General features: G+C 39.4%; 1 protein-coding gene across 3 annotated transcripts; it reads left to right on the top strand.

The window, feature by feature from the left end:
* The first annotated feature begins 373 nt into the window (after positions 1 to 373).
* cdr2l (cerebellar degeneration-related protein 2-like) lies at positions 374 to 24,924 on the top strand. Of its 3 annotated transcripts, none has more exons than XM_079833072.1 (6): positions 374 to 571; positions 819 to 937; positions 11,829 to 11,941; positions 16,757 to 16,905; positions 18,113 to 18,277; positions 23,612 to 24,924. In XM_079833072.1, the coding sequence occupies exons 2-6, from the start codon at positions 859 to 861 to the stop codon at positions 24,531 to 24,533; spliced, it is 1,428 nt and encodes a 475-aa protein (XP_079689198.1). In that variant the 5' UTR covers positions 374 to 571; positions 819 to 858; the 3' UTR covers positions 24,534 to 24,924. The 3 variants fall into 3 exon arrangements, with proteins under 3 accessions (XP_079689198.1, XP_079689199.1, XP_079689200.1); XM_079833073.1 differs by having other exon boundaries at positions 381 to 748; positions 23,612 to 24,923; XM_079833074.1 differs by having other exon boundaries at positions 383 to 715; positions 23,612 to 24,923.
* Positions 24,925 to 26,190: the final 1,266 nt, after the last annotated feature.

Raw genomic sequence — 26,190 nt, 5'->3', positions numbered from 1 at the left:
GTTTATTTTGCTATAGAAGGTGAAGATGTTTTCATGTTTGTCCAAAGGTTGGATCAATCTGTTTTAGAACTAGTGTCAGACATAACTAGAAAATATAAGGTACCTTTTTATGTAACTGACTTAAAAAAAAGTTACGACCAGAAGTTTATCCAACTGGCCACAAGTCATATTCCATTTTGAAATCAAAAGTTAAAAAATAAATCGTAAAATGTTAGTTTTTGGAGTAAAAAATGACGAGCAGTTTTGACAGGACTCACGCGTTGCTGAATATTATTGAGGAATGTTGACGTGGCGCTGCAGCCGTCCAATGGCGAAGACTTGCTTATGAATATTAAGAGCCTGACCTTCCCAATAGTAGGATTTCGGGTACTTCATCTCTCGGGCGAAACCAACGGGATGTAGTTGGGAACTCGGATGAGGAGAGATATCTGCGCTTAGCACGGCCGGCAGTGGGAGGGGTTGAATGTGACAGGGCTAAATGGCAGCAGCGTGACATTTTCTTTATTTCGTAGGAAATTTCTCCTGGCATGCCGGAAACATTTGACGCTCCGTTCGCGTGTGTTTGTTTGCAGTAAGTAGCGCGCGCTGTCATTGTTGCGTTGTCGCGGCGTTGAGCGGATCGCTCCACCTCGGATGCTGCCACAAAAACACATTTATTTAGCGTAAAAATAGCTGGTTAAAGTGTTTTAACGCCCTTTTCTGGACATCTAGGACAGTGTGTTTTTTTGTGTGTTTTTTTTCTTCATTTGTAAGTATTCTGCATGCACGCCTTGACAAGTCAAATGTTGCAAGCTCATGTATTTTTATCGCTTTGATAGATCACCGCATCTTTGATCTCCCGTTTACTGCGACACACTGATGCTCCGAGCCGGCAGAATGGACGAGTTTGTGACGGAAGAGGATGAGCCGTGGTACGACCAGAGAGACCTGGAGCAAGGTGAGAAGAAACACCACAAACCGCATCAGTTTGACAACAAAGGCTGGTGTGTGTGTGTGGTCGAATGACAACCCGTGGACAAAGAAAGTGCTCATTGTGTGTAGAAACAATGGTTCCCTCTGTCTTATAGAGTCTTTATCGTGTCATATTTGTAAATGCATTGAGAAATAAGAGTTGAGGTTGAAGGTTAGAGACCATCTGTGATCACTGTAAATTGATGACGTCTTCCTCTGGATCTGTGTCAGTCCAGATGCTCAACATTAGCTTAGACTGGTTTAATCTCCTCATCACTAACCGTGTCTGCAGAGTCGAAGCATAAATGTGTTGTTTTGATTGTGGTAAGTAGAGATGCATCAGCCAGACAGATTAATCACTTGATATTTGCTTTTCTTAAAGTCCCCATGAAATCAAAATGATAGGGATTTTTGGCTTTTAGTATGAATATGTTAGCCTTACTGTTATTTATAAGAAAGTGTGCTCCAAAACAATGACAATTTGCATTTAGTAGAAAAACGCATTCAAAACTTAGTCCCTCACTTCCGCCAATATGGATCAATCATTTTGATGACATCACTGCACTTCAGCTTCTCGTCAGATTTTCTGTCCAATCAAATGCTCTCTAGACTCTGAAGCCCCGTATTATAAATAGACACTGAAGCTGTGGCTGAAATCGGTCACTTGTTCACACATTTACTATTTTCTACATGGTGAATGGCACATAGTGCACTATATAGGGGCTAGGGAACGATTCAGACAGTGTAAATATGATTTCCATTGGGCCAAATAAAGTCTGGTTTCACGATAGCACAGAGCAGATCATATGCACGAATCGACGCAGACCAGAAAAAATATCGGACCCATTTGAATTCTGCACAGAATGCTGTATTTTACAGTGATGATGGAGGAGATTAGGAGGAAACTGCGGCTTTATCGAGCTCAACGGCTGTGATATAAACTATTTTAAAAAAGGGGAGGAGCTGTTCGATATGTCCCGCCCTGTCTTCCTGTTTCAGTTGAAATAAAGTCTACACATTGTGAAAAGTGCATTGCATTTATAAATCGCTTGTATTCCTCGTTTGCAAGTCGCCTTGGATAAAAGTATAAATGTGATTTTTAATTATTTGTTTTTGTCTGCTAGTAGAAAATAGTTATTTGAGTTCTTAGTCAAATTATTTCTGAAGCTCCTTCCTATCCAGTCAACAGGAAAAACCGGAAAAGTAATGGGAACTCAACTTGGGAGCCATTTGATTTCTGGACTGAACGATGCAACAGCTGTTTCACATGTCAGATTGGATTATTTTCCAATCTCGAGTTTTCCGCTCGGATCATCTGACTTTTATATTCAAAGTCCAGTTATTTCAATATCATCACGCTGCGTTTGAATGAGAGGAGCGCCTCTCTCTTCCCGTCTCTCTTGGTTTAGGATGATGCCATTGCCCTCTCTCTGCCCTCTGGATTGAATCACGCTGAAAACGCTGAGCTGTAGAACAGCCTGTGACCGATCTTTATGAATTTCAGGACACTTTGTTATGCTGTGCTCTAGAACTGATGATGAGCCAGTAACTGAATGCTTAAATTAGATCCGAGGCACATATAGCTAGTCTAATAGCTGTGCAGTGGGAAGGGGAAGGAAGGAAGGAAGGCGAATGAAAAATTCTGACTATTTGAGGAATTTGGTTTGAAATGGAATCGGGAACAATGATCCTTTGGCTGAGGATGACTGTGCAGAGGCGATTCGTTGGGAACCAACAGTCAAGTTATTCCTCTCTCAAAGAGAGTTCACAGTCATATGCTGTACATATTTTTGGGTTTGTCATTTCATTTGGTAACGTTTGGCAGTTTTGATTTACATGCTGTTGCATGTTTGGTGATCACGTTAGCTTTTGGATCTGGCAATTCTGTACTCTTTCAGAAGATGCATAACAGTGCCTCCTACCATATAACAGTGAAAACATGGATTGCCAGAAATTTTTTTTAGCTTAGGCCTTGTCCACACTAATTGGTTTTTGTTTGAAAATGCATCTTCTTTTTCTCTCCGTTTTGGCCTTCCGTCCACACTGCGACTGCGTTTTTATTAACAAAATTAACGCTTTTTGAAAACGCTCTCCAAAGTGGATACATTTGAAAATGGTGTTTTCGTGTTGTGAAATGGTATTTGAAACCATTATGGATATTTAGTCAAGTATATTCATGTTTATACTGCTAATTTTCCTGTTATGTGCTATTAACTTTCACACGGCCGCTAAAATATGTTACTGTTTATATCACTGTTCTGCAACTATGAGAGAAAGTCTACTTGCATTTGCTGTCCTGCGGCAAAATGTGAGAGCAGTTGCGTTTTAGGACCAAATATTAATGGTGAGTGAGATATTTTGTGAGAGAAAATGATCCTGCCTGAAGAATTGCGTGATAACTTTATTATGTCTTGTTCCGTCTGTATCAAGTGAGTTTTTATGAGGTTTTATGCTTGTGCGGAGATGTGAATTTTGTGTTTTCCGACATTTCAGTGTGGACGGAGATCGTTTTGGAAACGCTATCTGGATAATTTTCAAATCTATCTGGATTAGTGTAGACGTAGCCTTAAGGCCCATTCACACCAACAATGATAACTATAAAGATAACTATATTAGCGTCAACACCAGCGGACCATGGGTGTCGGAACCATGGGACAAGACCCACCCACCTTTACCATCTCTAATTCAGCGCATGTCCATTAACCTACCCATAACCGATAAATACTTTATTAGTAAACAAACGTTAGGCACTTTATTTCCACATTTCGAATATTTTCTTAATTTTTATTGAAAATAAATGCCTTTCTGGTCTGACATGTGATGGGAAAAGGGAGTAGAGTGAGTTCGAACCTTGGGTTTCTACCATGTGCTTTATCCCTACACTATCGCCACTGTAATGAATTGAGTGTCTTCTATAAATTTGTCTGGACCAACCAGATGTTTAGTAAACAATGCGGCCTATTTGTACATAATGTAAATGGCATCTACTCCAGTAAAAATATTCTGGGGGAGGACACACCCACATTTATTTTGCTTCCGACACCCATGCAGCGGACGATATTGTTTGTTTATTCTAAGCGCGCGCTTGTCTGCCACTTTAAATGCTCGAGTTCATTACAGCAGGACGGATTCTGTTTGGCTGTCAATGTTTTTATCGCTCATCAGCTGGATACAATCGTTCAGAAAGTGATTCCAATGATATCGTTTCTCTGTGCCATTATCGTTGGCATAGCTGTGTATCTTTATAGTTATCGTCCTTGGTGTGAACAGGCCTTTCGGTATTATTGGATGTAGAGCTGCACGATTACTTGTTAAAAGTTTATAGTTCGGATATAAACACTGATGTCTATGGCTGTGATCAAAATAGAGTAAATCAGCTTTTGTAAGTACTTCAAATAATGATTGTATTGATTACATCGTTACACCAGTAACTGGTGTAAAAGTGACTGTTAAAAATGTATTTGTCATTGAATCATTCATTCAAGAGATTCGTTCAGAAACGCTGATTCATCCAGTCATGAAACATGTGAAGTCTTCATGAGGGAGTCATTGAATCATTCATTCAACCCTATTGTTTTTAAATAATTCAAATTAATACAAAAAAATTATTATTTTATAATTTTGTCAGAACCTCTAGGAAATTGCATGTTGTTTTGTTTAGTTGTCTATTCAGAATCATGGGAAAATCATGACTCTGTTTGAAACAACAACAACAACAACAACAGAAAATCATGATTCTCAATTTATCCAGAAGGATAATTGGATGTCTTCTTATCAACGGCATTGGCTCACTTGCACCATTATCGCATTAAGGTTGGTTTGCATGTGAGACGTGCTCCAGAAATGCACCGTCAGCGACAGGAAGACCTCTAATGATGCCATGTTTAGAGGCATATTTCTCCACAATCAAATTAGCTAAGTAATATTCATGCACTTTGTGCTAATGGAGGCCTAACACACATTCTCTAGCAGAGACTCCATATTGATCCATTTCAGGATCTCTAAGCAATCCATCACGAGAGGAAATGGCGTTTTAGGAAGTGCCCGCTCAGATCTGAAAAGAGTGAAATATCACCCATGCTCAGTTAGTGGCGTTTTGATAAATAACATGGTGGCACGTTGGTTTTGAAATCTGGACTAGTTTGTGGTTTCAGGGCCACTTCACCCTAAAGAGTGATTTCCCCTGCTGACCCAAAAGCACACGACTTTAGTGCGGATTCACTCTGCCGTGGCCGATTTCAGTATATGAGTGAACAGCATTAAGGCTGGGATGATCTGATTAGGACTCCAGACACCACTGTCTCTTTTGTAGGGGATGATACAGCTGGGCAGAATGAGGGTGAAAGATGACATCACTTAGCCATGAGACACTTCAGTTGAAAACAGCACTAAGCACACAGTACATGGAGATAATCAGCTTTTATGACAGCTCAAATGTCTACAATATGAGTTTTATCTCGGCACATTTGCATTTTATCATGCATTGTGTCTATTTTAGTCTACTCGCATTTGGTTCCATAACACATAATTACGTGATGAGCTGGATATTTAAACAGTGATGTTTGCTAAGGCAAACACTGTTATTGCTAATTCTTAAGGGATTTTTTTGAACAAACCTCTAATCATAACCATTCAACTTTAACTCATAACTCATCCTGCACATTTCTGCTGCAAATGTGCTAATGGTTTTATTTTTCAATAATCAAAAAAGATGTGTAAAAATCAATTGAATTCATGAAACTTTAACCAAATAATAATTCAATACAATTGTAGCCATAATAGTGCCATATGAAATGTTTTAAATTTTTCAGATATTTGTTCTTTATTTTCTTTTCTTTTTTAATACTTTAATCCTCATCCTTCCCTCTGGTCATTTTGATCTGAAACTAATAAAAAAATGAAAAATTGAGAGTTAATCTGAGTGGTCCAAGAGCCTATGACTTTTGTCGCACTTGGACCACGAATGCACACAAAAAAAAGTTTTGTGGTTGAAATTTAAAAAAGTAACAAATCCTTCCATCGTGGGTCAATTTGACCCCCATAGGAATTAATGGAATGCGAGGAACACATTGAAAAACCTAGAAATTCTCAAAATTCAAACTAAAAATGCTAAAACTTGACCCAATTTTTTTTTTTTAAATAATGAATGCGTGTTTGAACCTGTGCTATTCATTCACACAGAGACACGCAGAGAACCTGCTGATTTCATATTTCAATAGCAGTTTTTTTTGCACTTTTATCACAATTTGGTTAAGTTTACACCCCTACTTTCTATCTTTCCAATACTATCACTCCATATTTTGCCAAATTCAATGACATTCAGGAAATTATATACAGTACATTTTTATGACTTGAGCATTTTGGTGGCAAGCTCTACTCATGATAAAGTGAGTAGTAAATCTGGTTAAACCTCTGATGTGTGCTGGTAGAGGATCTAATGATTCAGCTTGAGCAGTAGTTGTAAAGGGCTTTGTGTTTGTTCTTGGTTTGCTGTCGTGTCATGTGTTGATATGAAACCACACGTGCAGAAATCATCAGTGCACATGATGAGGCCTGTGTATGTCCTCATGGCCTCGGGCGAGCGAGTGTGTCTGTAACGTGCATGTTAGCTTGGAAATGCTCTTCAGAGGAGCACATCCTCACTGGGAAAGTTAATTAAGAAAAATCCTTAATTAGGATGTGGGTCCTCGGAGAGCACCCCTGACCTTGTTTCAAGGCTGTTACTAAAAATGTCTGACTGTACAGAATATCATATTCTACTGTTGTTCCGAGTGCCAAGAATTCGCAGCGAGAGCAGTATTAACCTTACAGTAATGTAGTAGGGGCAGCACAATATAACCATGTTACGCTTAATATCATAAATTCTTTGTTTTGTTGAACTGGAAGCCTCACACATTCAAGTTACAAATGGACGCGCAGTTCTTATGTTAAAAATAAGGTGGATACTTCAAGCAATATCGAAGAACGAACTGTGTGACGGAATTTTGAACAAAATCAGGCCAAAATTAAGTCAGTTTTGGGAGTTTGGAACGGCTTGTCAAAGGGAACATTCCGGAAACTACCATTGGTCATCGTGATGGTCAATCTTCTGGAAAAATGGAAATTTCAGTTAATTTCTTGTTCAGTATGACTCAAGGTTGGACATCCGTGAGTAAAAACCTGAACACACTGGGGCACTGATTAATAGTAGAATCTGAAGACGGCAACACTGACACAGTTTTTCATGTTTAATACTGTAAAGCTGCTTGCGTTTAAGCATTGTATTGTTTAAAGTGCTGTATAAATATATAAACTTGACATGACTGTCAAGGTAATATTGTTTTCATACCCACTTACAGCATGTGTGTTATGTACATTGTTATTCGTGTTTCGCCCCCTCAACTCTCATGGGATCCGTTTCCACACACAGACACAGGAGGAAAGCGCTTGTATGATTTATGCGTGTGGTGCTCTGTGCTTCCTCACTATAGCATGTTTGCCTTGTCGCTTGCACCGTCTCATCTCATGATAAATCTCTGCATTCATATCAGTGTAATGGAGGTCAACGATTCTGCTCTTAATACTTCAGCACCTCCCACGATGTCACTTCCTCACTGTGTGTGACACTGTCTCCGTTAGCATGTTCCCTGCGTCTGCTGGGTATTAAAACGCCATCTGAGGAGACTGGAGGACTGTGTTTGTGTCTCTGGATAGGGGGTTTGGTGTCAAATCACACTGCGCTCTCTATGGAGATACGGCTGTGTAGGAAAAACGAGGAATGGGAGACAGAAACAAATCTGCTATCATAAAAGAATCAGAAGGACAACAGCCTCAAAGGGCCCTATTTTAATGATCTGAGCGCATGGTCTGGAAGTGCACTTTGGTCCGAATCCACTTTTGCTTGTTTAATGATGGAAAAAATGGTTAGCGCACCAGGCGCATGGTCCAAAAGGATTGTACCTAGTCTCTTAATGAGTCATGGGTGTGTTTTTGGCGTAACGTGCAATAAACCAATCAGAGTCTCATCTCCCATTCCCTTTAAAAGCCAGTTGCGCTCGCACCATGGCGGATTCGCTATTTACATGGAGGAATTTGCGAGAGGAAAGACTGAACGCTTCCCCAGAGAGGAATCCTTTTATTTTGAATATTTAAAAATGTGTGTGTGCTGCTGCGCGTCCCTGTGTGTGTAATAAGCAGAGTGTACACGCGTTGTGCACCCGCCTATAGGCGCATATTACTAACACACCCTTTCAATATAACACAAAAAATACTGTCGTTTTCAGTTCCTCAAAATAGCAGCGCCAACAATGCGCCTAAACACACCGTGTTCTCAGACCAGCACGCCCATGGGCGAACAGAAGGTTGCTATTTAAACAACGTGGCGCTGGACGTGAAAATTATAACTGTGTTGGGCTGAAACTAGCAAAAAACACTTGTGCCGCGCCTGGCGTCGCATTGCACCAGGTGTATGATAGGGCCCAATACAACCAAAAACAGCACCGCGAGTCATTAGCTATGTTTTCATCCAAATTTCTGAATTTAACTTATGCGCAAAAGAAATTTCACATTAAGAAATTTACGAATAAAGCATCAAATGTGTTCAAGAGAACAAAATCACTTCCTGGGAAATTTACTAAAATATCAGTAATACAAATTTAAGCTGCTATAATCAGGGGAAGAATCTTTTCTCCTCCATCATAAATGACTTGCGCTTTGAAATGGTGGTGCTAGTGTTTGTGAACGCAATCGTGTGAGAGGGAAGGGAAATAAACCAAATCATTCTGATGACAGACTTTGGCTCAGGCATTTCAGAACGGCCAAATTAACATTTGAGATGCTGCGATGCAATTGGTCCGCTGGTTAGTCCAGTTATTCAATCACATCCACGTTGGTTTTGTGTTGTGCATCGAGGGATGTATTCGGTACATGTGTTTCCATTGTAGTTTATGCGCATGTATTCTTATCGGATAAAAACTATCCACCTCAATTGAGTGCATGTGTTTTTTTATGTGCATTTTTAGAATTGATCCGCATCCTGCCATTTCCAACCACACTTTGTTATGCAATAACCCAAAATTTGCATTGTCAGTTGATTTTAAAAGGTTTCATCCCAGTTAAACATGCTACTATAAGAAAACCATTCATTGGAGATTCTGGTCTTTATCCATTCAAGTAGACAGGATCTTGAAATGTAGTTGAAATCCAGCTTGTGACCTTTCTAATTGTCTATCGTATTCTTTCTACTGTTTAAAAAAAAAAGGTCACATAAGGCCATTTGACTGTACTGACTATTACACAGATCCTGCCGCTCTTTCTCCTCGTCTTGATTTCTTCAGTCGTATCTTGGCTGACGTCACTCTGGCTCATGTTCATCAGAAAACACGAAGGATTAAATAAAATCACCTCCTTTAGGCGGAATTAAACGGCAGGATTTTCTCTGCCCTCGTTTCGCTCCTTTCTCAGGTTTTCACACTCTGAAGCCACTAATTCCTACAGCAGAGAAACACGCTCTGCTTTATTGAGATAGAGCTGCTTGACAATAACAAGAGAGCAGCGTGAACCATCTCTACACACAGTAAATGTTTTATTCAAGCTCAAAGAACTGCACAATTCAATAAAAAGATGAAAGAGATGCGTGTGGAATCTCACATTTGCATCACACTTACCTCATTTACAGACTTTAAGTAGTAAATGCAGAACCTCAATCATTTCAACTTTGTCAGGTGTTTTTCCTCTGCTGCTATATTATCAGTGTAATTCTGTATTTTATCTGGTAATCAAAATCACTGATATTAATGGATTTTGCTTCAGTTCAGATACATACATTAAGCAGAACATCATATACTGGTGTGGGGAAAAACAGTCCCATCAGACTGAATTTACATCCTTCCCTCACTTGGTTTTAATTATTTGTATTTTTTAAAATCAAGTGTTCATCGGAATAGTCCAAGACCCTAGGACTTTTGTCGTACTTGATACACAAAAATAATTGACTGGATTTGAGGAGTTTGTGGTTGAAATTTTAAAAAGTAACAAATCGTTCCCTCTCGGGTCAATTTGACCGCCTCAGGAATGAATGTAATGTGAAGAACGCTTCAGTATACATAGAAAAACCTAAAAAATGCTCAACAATCTAACTAAAAATGCTAAAACTTTACTAAAAAATATTTTATAATGTCTGCATGTGTATCTGAATCATAGACTGTAAAACAATATGGACGTAGTGTCCGTGACGTCACCCATAGGATTCTGAAGAGCAGTTCTGAAGCGTAAAGTATGGACAAGCTGGCCGTTGCCATCTTGGCAGCATGTCACTCCCGGATAACAGAAAATGGGCAAAGAGGCGGGACGTGGGTGGAGCTGAGGTGACGCGATGACTAACAGACAGCAGACAAACGGCAATCCATCTGTCACTCGAAGTGGCAACACCCTTAATTATGCAGAACTTTAATGCTTTATATAATGTAAACAAATAAGTTATAAAAAAAATTCACCCCCCTCATTGTTGTCATGAAGGGGAAAATTAGCCGTATAGACCAAAACCACAATTTGTACCAGGCTGTACACATGTTTTTTACTGCTGTAAAGTTGGGCATTTTAACATGGGGCTCAATGAGATTCTGCTCCCTTCTGAAGCCTGTCTCTAGCGGCCAGTCGATGAATTGCAGTTTAAGTCACTTCCATATTGGCTTCAAGAGAAACTGGAGGTTGCTGCTTGATCTGATTGATCTGAATGCATACTGACTGACTTTAGGACCCAGCAGAACAGCTCATTTGCTCCATATAGAGCTATAAGGCCATCTAGTGGCAAGAGTCATGAAATATCATGTTATATTATTATTTTCCATAAGACACCCAATGTAAGATATTTTGAGCTGAACTAAAAGGGTTATGCATGAAACTGTATGTGCTTAAATTATTATTTATTGATAAAATCTAGTAATTTAAATGTAAATAAAATTACAAAAAATCTCTAAAAATAGTCTCTAGAAATATAAAAATTAAATGAGCTTTCTGGAGAAACAAAAAATTAAGTATAATTTAGGGCTGCAAGTCATTTTGACCTGTGAGTGAAGGATTTATTACAAAGTGTGAGGGAGATATGAGGGTTAATGTTTATTTTACCTGTAATAAAATATGCGTGTTCAGATAAACACTACTGTTCAAAATGTTGAAGTTGCTAAAAAAATTGTTTTTGAAAAAAGTCTCTCATGACGGCATCATTTATTTGATTAAGAATACAGTAAAACAGTAATATTGTGAAATATTACTACATTTTAGAACGGTTTTCTATTCTAATATATTTTAAAATGTAATTTATTCCTGTGATCAAAGCTGTGTTTTCAGCATCATTACTCCACAGTCTTCAGTGTCACATGATCCTTCAGAAATCACTCAGATATGTTGATCAAGAAACGTTTATGATTATTATCAATGTTGAAAACGGTTCTGATTAATGTGTTTGGGGAAACCATATTTTTTCAGGATTCTTTGATTCGAAAGTTCAAATAACAGCATTTATTTGAAATGGAAATCTTTGGTAACATTACACGTCTTTAGCAATTTAACGTGTCCTTGCTGAATAAAAGTTTTTTGTGTTTTTTTTTATTTTTTTATCCCCAACGGTATGATTTCATATTTCTCATCCTGTTGCTAAATTGCATGTTCTCACTGCTGTCTTCTTTTAGCTGCTTTTTAAATTGCAGCTGTATTTTAAGGAAAAATGTGGTGGGTTCTCTTTAATTGCCCTATAGAAATGAATGGGAAACTATGGTAACCAGAATGTTTTCCCCAATGCTAAAACACCTGCAGTACACAATGTGCAGTTTAATGGAGAAAAAAAGAAACCAATCAGCTCCTTGCAGATCCCTTGATGCTGTGTTGTGTTTTTGTCTCAGATCTGCACTTGGCAGCGGAGCTGGGTAAAACCCTTCTGGAGCGCAACAAGGAGCTGGAGGACTCGCTGCAGCAGATGTACATCAACAATGAAGAGCAGGTGCAGGAAATCGAGGTACAGACCAGCCCAACATCTGCTCAAAAAGGGCTTGTGAATGCATTCTCTCATGATCCAGAACTGACGTTCACATAATTGGGCTTCTTTATGTACCACATATTTGTAGTTAGACATATACTTTAAAACAACATCACTGTTAAAGTGTTATTTGCCAGTAAACCAGATTAAAGGGACACTCCACCGTTTTTAGAAATAGGGCTTATTCTACTTTCCTACATTTAGATATGTGGGCAAGTGCATTTTTGTCTCAGTGCATGCAAGGCAAGGCAAGTTTATTTGTTTAGCACATTTCATATACAGTGGCAATTCAAAGTGCTTTACACAGAAATGAAATAAAAATATTCGTAAGAGAATTAAAACAGTTATAATGGGAACGAAAATAAATAAAAATAAAGATGAAAACCCCTATCTGTGGTGGAAGAAAATGGAGAGTCAGGTTTACTTTGGGACTTTCCCATATTGGCTGTCTGCTTCCGTGGTTTTTAACCGGCTCACAGCACGGCCTCCTCGCCCACGTGATATCTCAAACAAAATTGCATTGTTTTAGTTTGGCAGGGTCGCCGCTAGCTTAGCTTAGCATAATGAACGGAATTCTATTTTGCCAGCTAGCATGTCCCGTGTAAAAGTGATCAAAAAAAAAAAAAAACCCCACCTAATTACTTCGTGTGGCCTGCGTATTCACAATGAATACAAATAGCGATGCAGATTTAAGGCCTTTGCACACTGAGTCCGAAATTTTCGCATGCGTTTTTTCGTATTAGTGATCCAAAAAATGTATCACGCACAGAGACCTTTCACACTGAGTCCGATGCGTATTAATGAATGCGTTACGGAAAAAAACGCAACACAATACAAAATGCCGTCTTCAAGTAGTGAGGATTATTTTGTGTCCTCTCTCTTCTTAAAAAGAGAAAAAGAAAGAGGAAATAATGGGTCCATCATCCACTCCTGCGATCGCGTATAGAGGAAGGAGAGTTCCACCTCCTTATCAAGTAGCTGCGGGATTATCCAGACCGATTCAAAGTTTACTTTAGAATGTCAGTGACTCAGTTTGATGCTTTGCTAGCGATACTGGAGCCACATATTAAAAAGAAGACCACCAATTTCCGTGAATCAATTAATCCTAGGGATCCGCACACACACACACACACACACACAGACACACACACAGACACACACCCGGTTTACAGGGACTTGGTGTGCTATAATTATAGCTGTGATATAATAATATTAGTAGTATTTTTGATACAATAATATTTGTAGGCTATAGATAATTGTAGTTATCTGAGCACTGGTGATTCATTCACCACCATTGCCAGCAGTTTTAGGTTGGGCATCAGCACTGTAGATGGGAAAAACGGATGCGAAAAATGCAGAAAATCGAACCTGTTCCGAATTTTTTTTTGACAGACGAAAGTTTCGGAGGCAGTGTGAAAGCGTTACTGACAACGTGTGGTCGAATTTAATTTTTTGACGTGCGAAAATTTCGCATGCAAATATTGGACTCAGTGTGCAAAGGCCTTAAGACTAGGCGATTTCCTAGGCAGATATTGACTTGGGACTATATATTAGGAAGAAGCACAGGCGAAGCACTGGGCGCAGAGATATCACACAACACATGAAATCCCCGAACTTCCGTCAACATACCAGCGTGCAACGCGACAAAAAATGGGGGAAAAAAGTATAACATACCGGCGTGACCTGCACAGAGTGTCTTATCTTTGACTGACGCGTTGAGCCTGGTCATCGATGGCAGTAACTTGTCCCACTCGCCACAGCACAGACACTCTATTTCAGTCGGCATAGAGTGACATTTTCCACCACACTCACACCACCAGTTCGTGTTGGCTCTCATCCTCACGTCCTCCGGCTGTTGAGCGATCGCAACCTCCTCCTCCTGTCGTTCTATTTCCAAAGCACACAGGCATAGCTCCTCTTCTGAATACTCTTGATTCATAGAGGTATGGTTCTGTATCCTGACTGTCTAAGAAGTAACCCTCTTCATCTCTCACAAAATCCGCCATGTTCATCGCCATTCATGTACTGTATGAAAAATAGCCAGCTACTATTCACGCCAGTGTGTTGACGGAAGTTGTGGGATTTCATGTGTTGTGTGATATTTCTGCGCCCAAGTAGCAGTGCTTCCCCATAATATAGTCCCAAGTCAATATCTGCCTAGGAAATCGGCTAGTCTTGATCTGCATCGCTATTTGTACTCGTGAATACGCAGGCCACAAGAAGTAATTAGGTGGGGGGGGGGGTTTTGGATCACTTTCACTCGGGACATGCTAGCTGGCAACATAGGATTCCATTCATTATGCTAAGCTAAGCTAGCGGCAACCCTGCCAAACTAAAACAATGCATGCACTGAGACAAAAATGCATTTGCCCACATATCTAAATGTAGGAAAGATGTTGAATAAGCCCTATTTCTAAAAACGGTGGAGTGTTCCTTTAAGGGTGCTTTCACACTAGCCATTTTGGTGCGCACCCGGTGTCGAACACATTCGGCCACATGAGCGTTTACACTACGAAAGCAATATAACTACCTCTGAAAGTGCTCAAAACGTTTAGTCCCTGTTTACACCTGTATTTAGCATCATCAACTTGTGATCCGATCAACCAAAACGCATCTTAATATCAGGTGTAAACAGGGCCTAGGTGTGTTACTGGTCCCCGTTTTAATCTACTCCTGTCAAATACAAAACACATTTTTATGGACGTATTAGATTTTTTTGAGTGATGCACATAAAATGTCTTCTTTCCGATGTTTTCGACCATCAATATACTGCATTATAGTTAAAGGATTAGTTCACTTCAAAATGAAAATCCTGATAATTTACTCACCCCCATCTCAACCAAGATGTCCATGTCTTTCTTTCTTTCTTTCTTCAGTTGAGAAGAAATTACATTTTTTGAGGAAAACATTCCAGGATATTGATATTGATTTCATGTTATTAAAAACGAACAGAAGTTATTTGAATTCTGCTTCCTTAAAAAAGACAATTGCAACTAGAATTCTGCTGTGTGCGAAATTAAGGAAATGAATTGAATTCAAAAGGATTATATTCTGAATGGCGCACAACCCTGTCCTGACCTCTGACCCGCATGTCCTAGCGAAGAATCATTTTTCTAGATTTCCTGCCGATGAGCCAATTACACATCAGCACGATGCTAATGGAGCGCATGAAGCGTGTTTGTAGATGCGAGCACATGCGGTGGGAGGCGCACGTCGCCTGTCTGTGTGCCAGATCCACTGAACAAAGACTCTGTTACATATCTGAGAACAATGAGCTGCTGTTTCTTAGATATATTTGGAGACTGGCCTCATTCCGTATGGATTGCACAACATTTAGGTATCTCAGACCAGTAATGCTGAGACTGTTATGTTTTGACTGCAGCCGTATGAATTCAAGCACAGGAAAAAGAAAAGAAATGTAAGGGGTTTATCGTCTTAAGCTTAGTGAAGGAAAGTTCAGTGCAATATTTAACACAAAAACACATTTCACCAGAGATTACCTCAAGAATATGCCATTTTATAATAGCTTGAACACAGGTGCCATTTTTATTGTAGTTGTGAACATTTACTCCATCAAATGAAGGAGAAAAGCACAAGATACTGTGATATTTCTTCACATTCACATTCTTTTTGGCAGTTTTATGAACAGTTTCTAATTAGGTTTACATAATATCAGCATATTGAATTGATTCACTGAAACAGACTGATTCATTTAATGAAGCTTGTACCTAAAGGTTTTTAAAACATTCAATACTCTCAATAAAATCAATACTCTCATACTGTAAATCATAAGAACAATCACAAAACTACTCTTATACACTAATTGCCAAATAAAAGGCACATTCACTAATAGCACTGTTTACAATGAAAAATATATTCTTAACCTCATCATCCTAATATATATATATATATATTTATATTTATATATTAGGATGATGAGGTTAAGAATATATTATTCATTTTTAATTGTTGTAATCATTTGTTACTCATTGTCATGAATCACAAGATGTTACAGGCCATAACAATATTTTCTTATATAGCTGAAAATCATGATTTCCTGTTGTCCGAATTGGTGTTAGTGTATTTTTCCATCATGTATCATTGTGTAATCAAAATATTTTATGTTATTTTACTTTTCTTTTGGTAATATTTCATTTATTGAATTTATAATATTTATAAAAGCCCTAAATAGTAATTTTCCTAAGTCTACAACATTAAATAGTTTAAAAATAACTTTTATCTTATAAAAATGTCTATAAATCTTGCATCAATTCTGTTACCGTACCATACTTAGCCTTTAAATTGGTGGAATTCTCTCCCACAACTATGTAAGATACAGGAAATTATGTCACTTTCCCTCACTGATAAGATCTGAAGCACTGAAATTTCTCTCGGAGAAGATATTTTAATCTTAAATGTTTGTACAGGAGTTATATATAAGTGGAGTTTTTGGCTAAAAAGTTTAAAATTGTCAACTCTGTTACTGTCAAACTCTGTTTGGTAGCAGTGTTGAGAATACTATAAATACTATCAGTTCTGAGTTGACAAACAATGCTATACTATAAAGAAATCAGTTTTTTTTTTCATCAACAGTAAAAAAGAAAAGAAAAGGGTATCTTGTGTTTGGCAAGCACTAAATAATTGAAATTGATGTTGAAAATTGTAAATTATGTTTTCAATAAGAATACTGGAATGAATTTCTGTTAGTGAACAGTTTTTTTTTTTTACTTTTTGAAATGCAAAATGTACCTCCAATTAGAGAATCACTCGTCTGCATGTGTCTCTTTGTGTCAGTACTTGACCAAGCAGATGGAGATGTTACGCGAGATGAACGAGCAGCACGCTAAAGTCTACGAGCAGTTGGATGTGACTGCCCGAGAGCTGGAGATAACCAATGAGAAACTGGTGCTGGAAAGCAAAGCTTCTCAGCAGAAGATTGACAGGTGAGCCACCCTTTATCAGAGCATCATGGGAAATGCACTACACACCGGGAATGACACAAGTACTGCTACTTCAAGGTCAAATATGCAACAATACCAGTTATTCCATTGTACCTCTCTCTAAAACGGCTATATTCCTAAAATTATACAAGTCTAAAGGCCCGTTCACACATAAAGAACGATAACAATATTAGTGTCCACACTAGCTCACCATATCGTTCTGTTTATCATAAGCATGTGCTGCAGTTTTATCATCTTTAAAGGGATAGTTCACCCAAAAATGAAAATGAACCCAAGATTTACTCACCCTCAAGTCATCCTAGGTGTATATGACATTTTTCTTTCAGACGAATACAATCAGAGTTATGTTAAATAATGTCCTGGCTAATCCAAGCTTTATAATGGCAGTGAATGGAAGCCCAAAAAGTGCATCCATCCATTATAAAAGTGCTCCACACGGCTCCAGGGGTTAATAAAGGCCTTATGAAGCAAAGTCATGGGTTTATGTAAGAAAAATATCCATATTTAACATGTTATAAAGTAAAATATCTAGCTTCTGCCAGACCACCTTCGGCATTCAACTTACAAAAAGAAGAATGCCATATACACTTAGGATGGCTTGAGGATGAGTAAATCATGGGGTCATTTTCATTTTGGGGTGAACTATCCCTTTAAAGGGCTCTATAAAGCAGGATGTTTTCTGATTGGTTGCCAATGTTTGTATTGTTTATCAGCTAGAAAAAATCGTTGTGAAAGTGATTCCAACCATGTGTCATTACCATTGTGGTGTGGACTATCATAATTTTAAAACTATATTTTTAGTTATCGCCCTTGGTGTGAACAGGCCTTTACTCTGGCAAAGGCTCAGCTCATAAATATTAATTTGGTCATGCTGATATTCCTGGAGCCTCAATCTATTAATATTCATGAGCTAAACCGTCAGATTCATTATCTGACTAGTTCCCGCTTACCATTGTTTGCCTTCCATCAAATCAGGATTACTGTATTGACATGATAGTGCAGCTCCAGGCTACAGTCTCGACGTTTTTCCCTTTTGTATTCCTTTACTGGAATTATATCAGGGCATTTACATTATTTAAAGGGTGATGGTACATTTCTGTATTATCTGACAATCCAATGGACAATACCAGAGAACAATACATTTCTGATATGGATTATGGTGATCATATGCAAACACGTATTCATACAGATTGACGAGCACAATGGAGATGCTGCAGGGGCAGGTCGACACGCTAACGGCTCGCGTGGAGGAGCTGCGCACTTTGGAAGAGCTCAGGGTTCGCAGAGAAAAGAAAGAGAGGAGAAAGACTGTGCACTCTTTCCCCTGCCTCAAAGAGCTCTGCACCGCTCCCAGGTACGTCACGATTTATTACGTCTGCAGTGGAGTCGAGTCGTGCCATTAAAAAAAAAATGTGTGCACAGGGAAACGTGACACGGGAAACAATATTTCACTATGAACAGTAATTTCCAAGAAAGAAAAGAACAGAACGAAATAGACCTTAGTCAGGGTAGCGACATATTTACTTTGTGACAGGAATTCAGTGTTTTACTTCCTAACTGTAATACATTTTAGATTACTTGTTACTGTTATTTAAAAGTAATTCTTTACCTTACAATCGTCTCAGAATTGTAATGCGTTACATTACTCCTGTATTACTTTTGAGTTACTTTCACCAACATAACTACAGAAGTAGAACTTAACATTCTAAAATTACTAAATGTAGGCTACTACAGAGCATTTTACATCCAGTAGAAGCGATATGATGTAGCATAATGACTGTGGGCTATCCAGGCTACCAACAATATAGAATATAATTGACAAAGTGAAGGCTCAAGACAATGTCAGAAAGGATGAATCACAAACGATCCGAGTCTGTTAAGTATAGAGGTAAAGTTATTATCTGGCAATATCTGGGAATAGCTTGGGTCTATTCATATTAGACACAACAGAACTGTATGTAAACTCTAATGCCAAGTCAAGATGCACATTTTGTTCTTTTCTTATTGTCTCTTTAAATTCGAGAGGTTCACAACACAATTCTGCTATGCGCAAAGTGCAAGAGATGTTTTTTTAATTGCTAGTGCTATTTTGCGACGTCGATAGTTCTTTCGGTTTTACACAAAGGTTGCATTTGACCATTATGTTCTTCTTGTCCTTATCTCTGACAAACTCGAAGTAATGCCCATACGTCCATCTCGCGAATGTACAGTCGTCTTCTGCCATCTTCATCCATTAAGCCTTGTTTACTTTAGTTTTACTGACTGCACGCTCGCCTCGTCTGTTTCCGGAGGTGTTTATACTCTGCGTGGTCGCCGTTGTGCTATTCTTACTATTTCTTACTATTATTACTGAACATGTACAGAGTAAAATATTACTGAAAATTGATTAGTAATGCCTTGCACTACTGCGTTACAGCAAAAAGTAATATGTTACTGTACTGCATTACTTTTGTAACGTGTTACTCCCAACACTGCAGGAATTATAAAACGAGGCTGTGAGGGACGAAAGTTCAATGACCTTTCCAAAATAAACTTTAACCCTCTGGTGCTCTTCGGTCATTTCTGACCGAAAAAAATTCTGTTTTGAAATTTAAAAAATCACTGCTTCATCAGAATGATATGAAACTAGGTGACTTTTCTAGCATTAGGTATGTAAACACACAAAAAAATTGGGGTCATGATTCGAGCATGCTAATTGGTCGTAAAAAAAAAGTAGCGTTCATTGTCTTCGGTCATAAATGAGCGACCATAGGAAATGAATGGGAAATTGACAAAAACACAAAAATTCTCTGAATATTTTCGTGTGCAATTTACAAATCGGCCACGATGCTGAAAAAAAGTACACAGCAGTAAAGGGGTGACACTCTAAAACATCAAGTGTGATATTGACACATCCACTCACACACACACGCACACTTATATATATACACACACACACACACACACACACACACACACACACACACACACACACACACACACACACACACACACACACACACACACACACACCTATGAAAAACGGAACCTATGAACCACATTTGGAATTTTTAAAAATCACAGCTTCATCAGAATGATATGAAACTGGTGACTTTTCTAGCATTAGGTATGTAAACACACAAAAAAATTCTCAGAAAAAAATCTAGATTTCTAACAAACAAAAAAAAATATCTAAAACTTTATAATAAATAGTCTGAGATTTTTTTTTAAATAAATATTCAAATCCATCAAAAAAAATCATTAAATGTGTTCAAAACAGAACTAGGGAATTCTCAAGCCTCTCCATAGAGACCTCTAGTGATTACATCCATGGTTGCATGATTTCTTAAATAATTCCAAAAGAGGGCGCTAATCTGCCTTCCAAAAAAATTATTTTGAAGGCCTAGGCTGCGTCCCAATTCGCATACTTATACTACGTCCTAAAAGTATGTACTCTTTTTGTGAAGAAAAAGTACATACTTTTGAGTGTGTAGCAGAAGAGTATGCAAGCTTTGGGACATACTACTTCGTCATCTTTAACGGACTCTGTTACGTGCCTCCCGTCACCGTTTAAACTGCCCTGTCAATCATCGTCACAGTTCAAATCCCCCACTTTCAATTTAATTTCCTACCGTATCGGAGAGCAATGTAGTCGCTCGTTGATCTGCCTTTCGTGGGTCTTTAATGCAGAGACTCCTCTCATGTGTTTGCAAAGTTAATGGCCAAACGTATCATTACAAAAGTTCTCAATGCTGCTGAAGGAGAAATATAATGTGGATAATATTGAATAAATATCTTTTCGTCAGGTTAAATACTAATAATTGATCACTCAAACCACTTTATCTAATCCTCTCCACTTAACCGCCAGACTCGCATAACCGTCATGTTTGTAGTTTTTTAACACTTTTTATCCGCGTTTGTAGTTCTAATCGAATCCTCGTCCATCTCGCAATGGGTTGTGGGCAATATCAGCCGTTAGAGTGCGCATCGATCTGCACTTCGGATTCTGACCGGAAATAGTAAACCATCCGGGAATCTTTGGAATACTTTTTTCAACATACTAAGATTTGGGACATACTAATTCTTTTTTCGAATACTATTTAGTACGGATAGTATGCGAATTGGGACACAGCAATAGTCTCTATTTTAACCTGAAATACTGCAATAATAATAATACATTTTAAAATAAAAAAAACTATTACAAAAGAAAAAGTATAATTTTTAATGGCATAAAAAGATCATAATTATTGCATAAATATTAAAAAATACCATCAAATCATCTCAAAATACAAAAGAAAAAATATTATTGAATAAAAATAAATAGCATTGGTTTTACCGGGGTGGAGGAAGTTACATTTTTAGATGTCCGGTCACTTATGACCGGTAAGACAACCAATGCAACCCCTAAACGAAGAGCACCAGAGGGTTAAGTAAGAGAGTGTTCACACATCAACAGTAAAATACCGGTAAATTCTGTGATGTCAGTCATCGGAAATTATCTTTAAAGGAACACTCCACTTTTTTTCAAAATAGGCTCATTTTACAAGTCCCCTAGAGTTAAATAGTTGAGTTTTACAGTTTTTGAATCCATTCAGCCGATCTTTGTATCTGGCGGTAGCACTTTTAGCATAGCTTAGCATACATCATTGATTCTGATCAGGCCATTAGCATCTCATTCAAAAAATGACCAAAGACACTTTCAATATTTTTCCTATTTAAAACTTGACTCTTCTACAGTTACATTGTGTGCCAAGACAAACTAAAACTGAAAATGTGCGATTTTCTACACCTATATGGCTAGGAACTACTTTCTCATTCCTGCGTAATAGTCGCGGATCTTCACGGCCGTACCATGGCTGCAGCGGCGCATATAGGTGTAGAATATCGCAACTTTTCTATTTCAGTTGGTCTTAGCCCACAATGTAACTGTAGAAGAGTCAAGTTTTAAATAGGAAAAATATTGAAAGTCAGAATCAGGACTATTGAAAGTCAGGACTGATCAGAATCAATGATGTATGCTAAGCTATGTTACAAGTGCTACCGCCAGATACAAAGATCGGCAGAATGGATTCAAAAACGGTAAAACTCAACTATTTAACTCTAGGGGACTTGAAATGAGCCTATTTTCAAAAAAAGTGGAGTGTTCCTTTAAAGGCTGCGCCGGTGTCTTTAGTTCCATTATCTGTTTACTTTGACAACATATTTTGACATCTGAGTGACAGGCATAACAGATGACAGAACATGTGTTTGCTCTTAAAAACACGAAACTTGCGTAATAGTATCAAACTGCAGAGCCGCAGCGACGATGAATTGAAAAGAAGGCTGGGTTTCGAGCGCGACACATTGAAAAAGACGTATCGCAACGATCAAAGATAAACATTTAGCCCATTTTTAAATAGAAAAACTATTAAAAAGCTTACTGTAAACAGCGGTGAGTAATCACGTCATCTCCATAAGAACTTTTTATTGGCCCAAAGCAGACTTACGGCAGTGCTTTCTGACTTCATACGTGAATATAGAGACAGAGCGTATTTAGGCCACGCCCACACCGGGGGGGGGGGGGACAATCCAACGCTCTCCATTGACTTTGCATTGCGTGAGGCGGCAATGTCTAAAAGCTGATATGTGACAAGGTGTACAGCAAACAAGCTAAAAAACACAGAAATACGTTTTTATAAGCTGTCGACCCCAAAAAAACGAGCATTTAAGGAGACAAATTGGATAAAGGCAATAAGACGTGAAGCATCAGCAGGAAGAATGGGTCCATTTTGGGATCCTGACACTCAGTATGTATATGTGTGCAGTAAACATTTTGTCACTGTTAAGTCAAATATCCAAATGTCAGTTTTATATATTATATTTCCTGTCGCCGATTACGTTCCCCTCCAGTGGGCGTAGTTCTCAGTGTAATATAACGTGTCGCGCTCTGTCTCAATGGCCTGTATCCACTTTTGTGTCCTTATAAGCTCGTTTTTTGGGTCAACAGCTTATTAAAACTTCTGGGTTTTTGGTTCTGGGTTTTGTTTAGCTTGTTTGCTGAACACTTTGTCACATATCCGCTTTTAGACATTGTTTTGTTTTTTGTTATAAGTCCGAAATGACAAGGAGGCAGCCTCACGCAATGCAAAGTCAATGGAGAGCGTTTGATTGCCGTAACCAATTTACTGGTATTTTTGAAAGGTCCCGTTCACGCATGATCTGTTACTGGTAATTTACCAGTAAAGACTGTATGTGTGAAAGGGGCTAATATGGCATCTATCCTTACTAAGGTCTATGGCTTCTTTATCAGCATCTGCCTCCCTTACGTTAAAAGGATGATACGACAAAGATTTTACTTTCCTTGGACACGGCAACCTTTTCACAAATATATGACTTGACAGACACGCACGCACGCAATCTTTCCCATTCACTGTCTGTTTATGTTTGTGCAAATCCACGGAGCCTCTGTTTACCATGGGGATTTGTACAGAGTCTTATTACCATTAACTTATTTAACATTCAGTACACATGCAGCGCTCCAGACTGTGACCAAATGGTCCAAGCCATTCCAAGTTTGCATTCATCTGCCTCCACTTTTGAAGGCCTCAACATCAACCTATCATGCCCTACTTTTTCTCTTTTCTCCATAGTACATTACACTCCCGGATGTACGTCATAATATGTAAGAAAATGTGTTCTCTGTGCCTATGGTTTGGTGTTTGTTTTTCAGGTACGAGGATAGCTTCATGGTGTCGTACCCGGGCAGCGGCGACCTAGAGGAATGTCAGCCCACTGACGAAGAGAACGAACATCTGCGCGTGATGGTGTCATCTTTGCGCGCCGCTGTGGCGGCTGAACGCGGTCGGCGCGAGGCCGCTGAGCGGGAATGTGGCGCAGTGCTTCAAGAGTTTGAGCGCTTGGAACAGCGCCTCATGGGTGCGGAGAGTTGCCAGCGGCGCGTGCACGAGCTGGAAGCGGAGCTCCAGGAGATGCAGCAGCTCCGCAAGTCCCGAGCCTGCCTGCTGAGCGGAGAGGAGGGCCTGGAGCAGACGCTGCTCAACTGCGCCCCCGAGACGGACACGCCGGATGACGCCGTTATGTCTGGAACTCAGAACGGGGATTCAAACGATGGTGGGGCACCCGTCCGGAAGAGTTGCAGCGACACGGCTCTAGACGCCATCTCTGCGCTCGACGCCTCAGGGAGACGCAAAGGCAGCTACGCGCTTCACGCTAATGGCGTCCGGAAGAGGGGCATGTCCATCCTACGGGAGGTGGATGAGCAGTATCACGCCCTTCTGGAAAAGTATGAGGAGCTGCTAGGGAAGTGCCGGCGCCACGAGGAGAGTCTATGCCACGCTGAGGTGCAGACCTCCCGGCCCGTGTCCAGGGACCCGTCCATGAAGGAATGCCGGGTCGCAGAACCCCAGCAGCCGCCCACTCCTCCGCAGACGCCCTCGACTCCAGAGGCCCTGGAGGGCATCAGCCGACAAGTGGAGGCTGTGGACAAGCGGCTGAGCCAAAACACTCCCGAGTACAAAGCCCTCTTCAAGGAGATCTTTTCCCGCTTGCAGAGAACGAAGAGCGACATAAACTCCACCAAAGGGAGGAAAAGTGACACACACTCCACCAAAGGGAGGAAAAGTGGAAAATAGCCCATTTAGCTCTTAATATTCGTGCCACTGATTTAGTTTCCTCAGTCGTTCATGTAACGTCTTACTTTTTTTTGTGTTGAAACTACAGTCAGAAACGTTTGTTGTTTAAAGATGGCTGTTATTTAGCACAACCCGTCCCTGAATCATTTGGTGCCACATATCAAGAGACAAATGGTGGTTTTTCTGTTAACAGGACGTTTGCCGTCTAATGTGCTTTTGCCGGGTTGGCCTTTTAGTGTAGACCATATTACTCACTATTGGTTGAACTGTAACCATATTCACCCTGAAGATGATCATTGCTGATTATTTCCTTTCTCGCATGTATTACGTTATGAATAACCACAGCGTTGTGTAACCACTTTTGTTCAATATTAAATCACACTTTGCTTTAGAAGGGTGTTTGATACATTTATTACTTTGAGCATATGGATGAACGAGTGAGTGAATGAGTGATCAGGATGAATCTGCTGTAGGGTTGTGTCTAGATGGAAACACTTGTTCTGTGAAAAATCTTGCATGCACAGTCTCAGCCCATGTGCCGCCCACAGACTGAGCATCTGACGCACATTCACACAAAACCCAGCACGCAATTGCAGAAAATCAAGTTCAAATCTTACATCTGGGAGTCTGGGTGAACCTGTCCACCAGGATCTAAAGATGCTCACAAAGTTATTAGATTGCTACGATGAGTCACTGGTTAGTTCCGTGAAGTCTTATTTAGATGATATTCAGTGTTTTTTGAGGCGCTTAGTAGTAAGCATAACTTTATATTTAGTGTCTACAAAAGTCTCCACCCATTGTTTTATACGTTGGCTCATTTCTGGTGTCAATCAACCATTTTGAATAACCCCTACACTCAAGTCAAAGTAAAATCAAAACACTTATGTCAGTCAGTCTCCTCTTTAGAATAAAGTCTGAAGTATACTTCCCTTATCTGCATTCTGCTCTGACTGTCTGCTCTGACAATTTTTGAACGCACGGTCTGCGTGCAGCCCAATTTTTGTTTCTGTGTGGACAACAGACCAAATGCACACTAGCTGTATTTACATGGACCCTAATAATCCGATTGTAATCGGATTAGTAGTACAGACGGAATAAAGTTGCATGTAACCATGTCAAATGGCATGAATTGGCCAAATCCGATTAAAAATTTAATTCAGATTCAAGAGGTGGTTTAAACCTTTCATAATTTAATCGACAGGACATGAAAACACTTGATTGTATGACGTGTGGAATGAGCTGTTGTTGAATAAAGTGTCATTTTAAAATCCTCCTTCCACTCATTGTCTGTGAAGTGGAGCAGGACAACGCCTGTGGATGAGTAGATTTGAACCGCAGGAAGGGCTTGTGCAATGGAACATGTGCTCGTCGTCTTTTAATTAGGATCTTAAATAGATCAATATTAAAGGGACAGTTCACCCACCACCAACCGCACGCACCGCTTGTGTAAACTATGCCAGATCGTGCACCTCACGCACTGGAAGTGATCGCGCGCAAGGCTGTTGGACATGTATTAGAGGTAAATTATATAAATACCGTTCGGTTTCTCACACAAACCGATCGTTTCGTGTCTTAAGACGTCGATGTGTCATCACGAGCCGCAGGGTTTCAATTGGATTTGTTTGTGCAGGTTTTTTGTTTAGTTTTTTGTGTTTTA

This window comes from Gobio gobio, assembly GCF_949357685.1.
Source record: "Gobio gobio genome assembly, chromosome: 1".
NCBI classification, from domain to species: Eukaryota; Metazoa; Chordata; class Actinopteri; order Cypriniformes; family Gobionidae; genus Gobio; species Gobio gobio.
Note: the sequence above shows the minus strand (reverse complement) of the source record. Positions and strands in the feature narration are given on the sequence as shown.

Bases quoted from the DNA above. Each gene is read 5' to 3' on its own strand.
- cdr2l (XM_079833072.1), top strand. From the start codon at position 859: ATGCTCCGAGCCGGCAGAATGGACGAGTTTGTGACGGAAGAGGATGAG. The intron at 16,906-18,112 runs GTGAGCCACCCT...GTATTCATACAG, and splicing joins TCTCAGCAGAAGATTGACAG to ATTGACGAGCACAATGGAGA. The intron at 18,278-23,611 runs GTACGTCACGAT...TTTGTTTTTCAG, and splicing joins GAGCTCTGCACCGCTCCCAG to GTACGAGGATAGCTTCATGG.